Here is a 9,285-nt window from a genome sequence, read left to right on the forward strand (position 1 = left end):
GGCAGTATTTTGAATTGATGGCTGAAAAATATAGTGTTGAGCCAGAAATGGAGCATTACGGCTGCATGGTTGATCTTCTAGGTCGGGCTGGTCTTGTTCAAGAAGCCATTGAATTGATCGAAGGGATGCCTATTGCACCTGATCCAGTTCTCTGGGGCACTGTACTCTCGGCTTGCAAGAAACATGGCCTGGTGGACTTGGGGGTCAAGGTTGGTAGCAAGCTAATTGAACTGGAACCAGCTCATGATGGCCACTATGTCCTCCTTGCAAGTATATATGCGAAGGCAAAGAAATGGGATGAAGTCAGGGAAGTCAGGAAACTGATGTCTAGTCGGGGTACCAGCAAGTCAGCTGGCTGGAGCTTGATGGAAGCACAAGGAAACGTGCATAAGTTTCTAGTAGGAGACATGGATCACAAGGATTCCATTCGGATATATAACATGCTCGACATGATTAACAGAAGGTTGGCAGATGCAGGGTACGTACCAGACGTGTCATCTGTATTGCATGACATTGGAGATGAAGAGAAGGTGCATGCAGTCAAGGTGCACAGCGAGCGTCTGGCAATTGCTTATGGGTTCATAGTTACGGAAGTTGGCAACCCAATCCGTATTGTTAAGAACCTTCAGGTGTGTGGGGATTGTCATGAATTCAGTAAGATGGTGACAAAGGTTTTCAATAGGGAGATTATTGTGAGAGATGGCAGTAGATTCCATCATATGAAAGAAGGGAAATGTTCTTGCCTTGACTATTGGTAGTTAATCAGCTTATAGTTTTTTATTGTTGTTGAATTCAGTCATTTTGCTGGAGTCAAAGAGTTGGTGGCTGACATCAATGTTCTAGTTTGCAGCATATCCCAATTCATTTGACATCGGCAGCCTCCTGCTGCTTAAGTTTTCAGCTGTTTTTTTTAACCCAATACTGTAGGGGAGGCCCCGACAGTAAATTCTATACAGGAGTTTGAGCAGTTGAGTCAAGCCAGACGCAAATGGGATCAGCAATATCAGACTTCATTCTAAAGTAGATGAGGTAAAATTCCCGCTTAGAAATAAAAGACCAAGATCCTAAGCTAGAGGAGATGTTGTTGAAGGTTTTCACATTCCTTTGTTTCTAAATGGACTAGGGAACAATGATGTAAGCTTCCAGGAAGAAGGGATTGTGGAAGTTTAATTTGGCAGAGGCAATCATGCTGTAGAAATTCCGAGATGAATTCTGGGGCAAACCGATATGATCCAGCATTCCATGCTATGACAGTGCCAGAAGAGATGATCACTGGTCTCAAGAGATTCAGTAGAGCATAGAACACAGTTGTACCCGTCTTCAATGTGCATATTTCTCCGTTGAAGCATGTCTCTGGTGTTGAGCATGTCCATGAGAAGCAGCCAGTCAAAAACTTGAGCAGAGAGGGGCACTCGTAAACCTCGGAGAAAGAAGAGTCCACCACCCCAGGGGTAGAACCATTCATCACCAGCATTAGTTTGAGGTGTGCATCCTGGAGGATGGAGCTGAGGAGCTGCAGCTTGTCAATAACTTGAGCAGAGAGGGGCAGGTGGAAAGATACGAGATGTCGGGGTGAGCCAGGGCCTGGGGCTCAGGGATCTGGTTATTGATGGCAAAGGGGTCAAGCCTGGGGAAGCGAAGGTGAAGCTTTGTACCGGGGCCAAGCCAGCGATCACTCCAAAAACCCAATGGTGCTGCCCCTTCCAGCAGAGCAAGAGGGCACATGGAGGAATTTGCTGTGAAGATTGAGCAGTCTCGCTAGCAGAAGGAGCCTGTGGGGGACAAGACACATGAGGGATTGAGTCTTCATAGTAGTTCCAAACCAGCCTGACCTAGGCCATATCATTATTGTTGTAGAATTTATGAAGATATTCCATGAGGAGTGCCTTATTGAACTGTGAGGTTGGTGATGCCAAGTCCACCATCCATTTTTGGCTTGCAAACTTTCTCTCAAGCAACAAGAGCCTTGATTCTGTTAGAGAGATCAGATTTGCCCCACAAGCAAATACGCCGGGCTCTGTCAACGTTGTTTCAGAACAATGATCTCTTGATGGAAGAACTCGAAGCTCTGAGCATTAGCAATGTAGTCATGGACAGTTGTCTTCAGCAGGTAAGAGATATGTTTTCATCTTTCTAGACCCTACAATTAAGTTTATCCTGATAGCGGAACCATAATTCTTGAAGAAGTATTCACAAATCACAATTACTCCTTTTTTGTCATTTTCTCAGGCGGCTTCCGGCCTACTGATGGATATCCCGCACGATGATACCTTAACGATCTCTTAAGCAGCAGGTACTTTCAGCTCAAGGTATCACAAAAGGCTGCATTCTCTTCATGATGACAAATGCATTGTTTTGATCTCTTCACATCATGCATCCATCAGCTTGCAATGCCCCTTTTCAGTAACTGTGTAGAGTAAAGGGATTTACAACAGAACTTGATACAACTAGACATGTTCCATTATGGACAGAGAACTGTACTGCAAGTGTTCAGTTTCTGACTGGAATTTCATTGGTGTGTCTGCAGGATTGGACATGGAAGTACAGTTTTACTAATGATGTTAGGAATGTTTTACACATGCGAAATTCATCGAGTGGGTGATAGATCTCCTCGATAATCCACACAAGGATAGATCAGGAAGTCTCGAGAAAGCTAGAGCAACAAAGGGTGGGTATCAAATTTGTAGTAGGCTAATGATGATGCACACAAACAAAGAAAAAATCTAGGCAGACAGTGCTGGCAATCCTCAAAGTACCGGAAGCCAAAGATGCTAATATAAAAGTACATTGAAGTCTTAAAATGCCTGAAGGAGGATATTTCTTCTGTGTCAGAACAGTATAGTTTGGGAAAGTGATCAAGTGGTTCTTCTCACACATGCCCTTGCTGTTTAAGATGGCGAGGCAGTCACAGTGATCGGGAAAAGCCAAGATAATCGACAAAAGTCAAGTGATCACATTATCATAGCCTGAAGGCCAAGATAATTGGCGGTCACAGTGCCATTTGGTATGTGAATTTCTGTCTGATGTTACTGTTAGTAGTGGAATACGCTGACAAACAGCAGCTAGTTTTGACCCCCTCCCTTTTTTTCTACGGAAAGCTGTAGAAAGGTTAATGGCTTACCACACAGGAACTGTATTTGTTTTGTTCTTCTTATTAACTGAGGAACTGTATTACATGTAAGATACTGTAGAAGCCAAGACAAGGCAAATGATTAGAATTTTCTTTCTTTCTTTTTTTACAAGTGATTGGATCAACCATACATATGCTCAACCTCGTCTCAAGAACCGAAGGCTGAGAATTGCAGATTCTCACCGATATGTGGGTAGTGCGAGCGAAACTGACAACGGGGGAGCTGGTCCGTCTGGCAGTGGCAGAGTCCACGCACGCATTGGCCCGTAGAATCTCGGCCGTCCACTCCACACCTACCCGATTCTCCAGTATCCCCCGTCCTTGCAGCAAGCCTCCGCACAAAACCGCCCGGACCTATGGCCGCCGCCACCCGCTGACTGGTCTCGCCCCCGAAACCACCGCCGCCTCGCCTTCAACCTCCTCCTGCCGCCGAGCCCACGGACGCCTCCCCGCACCGGAAGGCGCCCCCGAGCCCCGGACCAACGGCAAGGTAACGCCCTCCGCCTCTCTCCCTATAGGCTGCCTCCCCCGATCCCACAGCGCGCGCGGCGGCGTGTTGCCTGTGTGGCCTGCGGGTGTGCTCGGCGTGCTGTGTGCGTGCTACGTGTACCGATTTGATTGTAGCTATGATATATACTATTTGCTATTTGTAACAATTTGTTAAGCTTATTCTGATATATGCTGACGCTGTAGTATAAGGGTTACGGTTCGTACACACGCCATGTCCTCAGTTGCTGCTTATTGTAGCATGGTTGCATACACAACATATCAGTTTGAAGATTATGCTACATCAACAAATGACAACCCTAACCTATATATTGATACTAAAATTTTATAGCCTTGGCGGTGACAGAGGTGTCGCCGCAGCCGCTGTCCAGTACGGCATTATATATCTTGCGGCTCACGAACCTCAAAGGAAACCGCGGGGGGCATGGCCATGGCCGTGGCGGAGGCGCGTCTCCGGCAGGACAAGGTGAAGAAGTTTGAAGATTTCGTTGACCGGCGGCTCAAGCCTGACCTTGTGAACGCCATAGCCCAGCGCGATAACTTGTTCCAGCAGCAGAAGACTTTGTAAGCTACTCAGTTCTCTCCTCGTCTTCCCTCGTGTTGTAGCTGTACTGAAACATTCAGCCCCCCTGATTCCAACTATTCAAATATATGGTCTTAATACTGATCATCCTTCTGATCAATGAACCTTTATTTATGGGGTGTTGGCAGCTTGGATTTGAAGAAGAACATCGAAAACTTGGAAAAGAATGGTGTAACGAGCATGCGATCCATGGTCAATCTTGGCTCAGAGGTGTACATGCAGGCAGAAGTGTAAACATCCTTTTCCCTCTCCCCTGCCTAAATAATCTGAAGTATAGTAACATAAACTCTCTCACTTTCTCTGTAATCTCTAGAAAAGGAATTTCTCTATCCTATTCCCAATTTAAGAAAAACCAAAGACCATCAAATAAAAATAATATTATTAGGTCGGTTGGTTTGCACTCTTTACTCTTTATAGGCCAGATTATATTACTCAATCCAATAATGTCAGTATGCATGTAAACTGGAGTGCATCTATGCTTGATGTATAGCTTTTGCAGTAGGATAGACATGAGAAAGGCGTTTCTATATGCATCTGAAAAATACGAAAAGGTCGGCTGCCTTTGTAAGAAAAAAGTGGTGTTCGCATAGGGAGACAGCAAGCAAATGAATTAGATTGATGTTCACTTCACAAATTGGAAGGATGCAGTTGGCCATTAAACAGTATAACAAGCAAACATGGAACTTGCTTTGATATGTCCTTATGCTGCTTCTTATTTTAACTACATTTGTTTAACCAGCTGTTAGCTTAACCTTAAAAGGTTGGAATAGCTTCAGATCATTATTGTGAAGTGCTAATGAGAATTGACTGTTTCGAACATAAGCCTACCTTCAGATTTCTTGAACTTTTGAGATCTTATTGCATTATTCTGTTGTGATTTCTGCAGGCCGGACAAGAGGCACATTTTTGTGGATATCGGTCTAGGTTTTCATGTGGAATTTACTTGGCAAGAGGCTCTGCAGTTTATATCTGTACGAGAAGCAAGGTTGGCCAGGTAACTCAACTCAAACATTTGAATATCAGATCTTGCTTCTGCGCAGCAGTTTTATTACGCGTGCAGCACATGTTTGTGAGAATGGAGTTATGCTAAAGAGATGTTGATGATTCAGGGAGGTTTGGGTGCTTTATGCTCTGTTCAACACAGTTTGTGTTGATAGTATATACTTGTTTTAGCCATATTATTGTACTTGGTTGAAAATGTTGGTTTAGGTGAAGTGCTTGGATTCTCCTTTTCTTGTGAATCAGGGAGAACAGAAAGAGATGGTATTCTCGAGCCTTGTGATGGCTCTTAGATTTCTAGATGATATTAGTATTTACCTATTCATGGTATCCATTTCCTTGTTGGAGCTTGATGCTCGCTTTAGCCATCAGATGCCGAATACATTTTATACAGAGGCAAAGCTGATTCTGTTCATCTGGTTTGTGTTACTTATCTGCATCTAATGTTTGCTTCCGTAGACACCCGTAGAAATTTCAGGAAGAGAACATGCTTATGTAGCATTCAATAGCATTGTAAACTGTTGTTATTCGCCGTCAGACCATACTAGTGGGTCGCCTCCTTTGTGGCTCATAGCATATATGTATCATCTTAGATGTTTCGACTCTTGAATGCCTTTATGTTTATCGGCTAACTAGTACGGGCCCAGTTGTGTAGCCACATCATTCCATTCTGTGTGCGTGTGCTCAGGTATAGCCTGCCCTGCTTGCTTTATAATAGGTTGTTTGTACTACAGCTACTGCCATTCTCAATGTTGAGCCCTTGTACGACACATTCATATGCTGTTATGGTTTCCCTTTAATTTTTATGCTTGAACGTGCCCCTTTTTTCTTGTAAAGCTCCTGATTCTCTGTAGTTGACATCCATTCACTCACATGTTAAAGTTGTAAACTTTTGCGTGTTTGCAGACAGATAGATGAGTACACACACCTCATTGCGAGCATAAAAGCACAGATCAAGATGGTATGTAGAACAAACTGCGTGCTTCGTTTATGCAGTATAGATGATGTTATAATCTGCTTATGTTCAGATGGTACTCCCTCTTATACTGTTTAAATGCAGGTGTGTGAAGGTATCCGTGAACTCCTGCAGTTAGCAGCGGAGTGAGCATTAGGGTCCCAATGCCAAGAATGTATGCCAAGAACGCAGCTCTCCCAAATCCCAATGTTTTTGTTTTAGGGTCCCAAATCCCAATGTTGATCAGGAGGCATTGTGTAAGTATAGGTGAAAGAAGTGGCAAAAGAGAATACTTTGCTTGATCTAGCATCCTGCCCGGGCGTGCCTCCTTTTCGTAAGTCTGGGAGATAAATCGTGGCGTGGCGTGCATGAGTGATGTCAACTCTCTGTTCTTGGACGGATGAGTGATTCAGTGGAGTGGAGCTGGGTCGTTCCTTCCCTTTGCTTGCAAAGTACAGTAGTATTCAAGAAAGCAGACGTCATCAATAAGAAGAGTTTCACACCCAGAATCTCATCGCCCAGCAAACAGCATCGATCGAGCAGCAAACCGGCGACCTCTTCCTGCTCCTGCATTGCAAGCCCAAGGCAATGGCGGCAATGGCTTCCCCCACCACGTCCACCATCCTCTCCACCCTTCTCTTCCTGATGCATTTGAACACCTCTCCGGCGACGGCCTTCTACCTCCCGGGGAGCTACCCGCACCGCTACCTCCCCGGCGAGGCCCTCGCCGCCAAGGTGAACTCCCTCACCTCGCCGTCCTCCAAGCTCCCTTTCCCCTACTACTCCCTCCCCTTCTGCGCCCCGCAAGGCGGCGTCAGCCGCGCCGCCGAGAGCCTCGGCGAGCTCCTCCTCGGGGACCGCATCGAGACGTCGCCCTACCGCTTCTCCATGCTCGAGAACAGCAGCGCCGCCTTGTTCCTCTGCCGCACTGACCCGGTGTCCCCCGCCGCCGCTGACCTCATCAAGTCCCGCATCGACGATGCTTACCACGTTAACCTCCTCCTCGACACGCTCCCCGTGGTCCGGTACGTGAATAATCCCATCGCGCCGGAGGTGCTGCTCCGGTCCACGGGTTTCCCCGTCGGCGTGCGCGCCGATGACGGGGAGTACTACGTGTACAACCACCTCAGGCTCACGGTCCTGGTCAACAAGCAGAAGAATGGCACCACCAGGGTGGAGGCCTTGATGGCCACCGCCGACGCGTCTGAGCTTATCAGCCTATCAGGCGGCGGCGGCGGCGGCGGCGGGTACACCGTCGTCGGGTTCGAGGTCGTGCCGTGCAGCGTGGAGCACGACGAGGCGGCCATCGGGGACAAGAAGATGTACGACGGCTTCTCGTCCAAGGCGGCCGCCGGATGCGACCCTTCTGTGGTCGGCATGCGCGTGCAGGCCAACAGGCCGCTGGCCTTCTCCTACGAGGTTGCCTTCGTGGAGGGCGCCGTGGAGTGGCCGTCGCGGTGGGACGCGTACCTGGAGATGGGCGGCGCCCAGGTGCACTGGTTCTCCATCCTCAACTCCATCGTGGTGGTGGCGTTCCTGGCGGCCATCGTGCTGGTCATCCTGCTGCGCACCGTGCGGCGCGACCTCGCGCAGTACGAGGAGCTCGGCAGCGAGGCGGCCCCGCACGCCGACGACATGGCCGGGTGGAAGCTCGTGGCCGGGGACGCGTTCCGGGAGCCCAGCCACCCGGTGCTCCTGTGTGTGATGGTCGGCGACGGCGTGCGCATCCTGGGCATGGGCATGGTCACCATCCTCTTCGCGGCGCTCGGGTTCATGTCTCCGGCATCCCGGGGCGCGCTCGTCAGCGGCATGCTCTGCTTGTACCTCGTCCTGGGCCTCGCCGCCGGGTACACCTCCGTGCGCCTCTGGAAGACGGTGCGGCACGGCGACAGCGCCGGGTGGAAGGCCGTGGCGTGGCGCGCCTCCTTCGTGTTCCCGGGCGTCGGGTTCTCCGTCTTCACGGCGCTCAACTGCGTGCTGTGGCACAACGGCAGCACGGGCGCCGTGCCGTTCGCGCTGTTCGTGGTGCTGATCCTGCTCTGGTTCTTCGTGTCGGTGCCGCTGACCCTGGCCGGCGGCCTCCTGGCGTCGCGCGTGCGCGGCCACGTGGAGTACCCCGTGAAGACGAACAAAATCGCGCGGCAGGTGCCGGCGGCGCAGTGCTCGCCGTGGGTTTTCGTGGCGGTGGCGGGCACGCTGCCGTTCGGGACGCTCTTCATCGAGCTCTTCTTCATCATGTCGAGCCTGTGGCTGGGGCGGGTGTACTACGTGTTCGGGTTCCTGCTGGTGGTGCTGGGGCTGCTGGTGGCGGTGTGCGCCGAGGTGTCGGTGGTGCTCACGTACATGGGGCTGTGCGTGGAGGACTGGCGGTGGTGGTGGCGCTCCTTCTTCGCCTCCGGCTCCGTGGCCGCCTACATCCTCGGGTACGCCGTGTACTACCTCGTGTTCGACCTGCACAGCCTCAGCGGCCCGGTGTCCGCCGCGCTCTACGTCGGGTACTCGCTGCTCATGGCGCTCGCCGTCATGCTGGCCACCGGCGCCGTCGGGCTCGCCGCCTCCTTCTGCTTCGTCTACTGCCTCTTCTCCACCGTGAAGCTCGATTGATGACCCCCGTGTTGTTTCCTGTCATTTTAGATTATCTTTTTTTTTTTGCCTGACGGTAACATTTCAGATTTTAATCTCTGTTGTAAAAAAAACTACTCATTGAAGCAAAGATAATAAGCAGGGGTAAATTCCTATTCGAAAAACGCCACAGCAGTAGCAACTACAGTTGCTTCTCCTAATGACTCTGACGAAGAACTCACAACAGATACAGCATGATCACTATATCAACCTGATCGACATAATAATCGTTCGTATATGTACAATCTACATCTTTACAAACTTTCGTGTTTCACACATTGTTGTTATAGTTTCTTTATCTGCTTGTGTTTGCAATTTTGCCAAGCCCCATTGATGTGGGAGTATTATAATTGGGTTAGCATACAATAGGTAATGTTGAATTATAATTATACAATATTGTTACATCAAGATATGATAGGATTTGATTTTATATGTACTAACGCCTCTAATAAAAAGTTTGATTAAGTTTTATGTGGATGAAGTGTTCGA

The 9,285-nt window shown here is 48.9% G+C and overlaps 2 protein-coding genes across 3 annotated transcripts; both read left to right on the top strand.

Moving 5' to 3' along the window:
• Window positions 1-763: 763 nt before the first annotated feature.
• LOC119356727 (protein UXT homolog) lies at window positions 764-6,478 on the top strand. Of its 2 annotated transcripts, XM_037623705.1 has the most exons (9): window positions 764-2,110; window positions 2,230-2,293; window positions 2,528-3,004; window positions 3,244-3,620; window positions 3,984-4,201; window positions 4,349-4,450; window positions 5,107-5,214; window positions 6,126-6,180; window positions 6,280-6,478. In XM_037623705.1, exons 4-9 carry the CDS (start codon window positions 3,318-3,320, stop codon window positions 6,322-6,324), a joined length of 831 nt encoding a protein of 276 aa, XP_037479602.1. In that variant the 5' UTR covers window positions 764-2,110; window positions 2,230-2,293; window positions 2,528-3,004; window positions 3,244-3,317; the 3' UTR covers window positions 6,325-6,478. The 2 variants fall into 2 exon arrangements, with proteins under 2 accessions (XP_037479602.1, XP_037479603.1); XM_037623706.1 differs by lacking the exons at window positions 764-2,110; window positions 2,230-2,293; window positions 2,528-3,004 and having other exon boundaries at window positions 3,480-3,620; window positions 3,969-4,201.
• Window positions 6,479-6,613: 135 nt separating this feature from the next.
• Window positions 6,614-8,987, top strand: LOC119356726 (transmembrane 9 superfamily member 11-like). Its single transcript, XM_037623704.1, has one exon. The coding sequence runs from the start codon at window positions 6,763-6,765 to the stop codon at window positions 8,776-8,778; it is 2,016 nt and encodes a 671-aa protein (XP_037479601.1). The 5' UTR covers window positions 6,614-6,762; the 3' UTR covers window positions 8,779-8,987.
• Window positions 8,988-9,285: the final 298 nt, after the last annotated feature.

Source organism: Triticum dicoccoides, chromosome 2A, assembly GCF_002162155.2.
Source record: "Triticum dicoccoides isolate Atlit2015 ecotype Zavitan chromosome 2A, WEW_v2.0, whole genome shotgun sequence".
In the NCBI taxonomy this organism is placed as follows: domain Eukaryota; kingdom Viridiplantae; phylum Streptophyta; class Magnoliopsida; order Poales; family Poaceae; genus Triticum; species Triticum dicoccoides.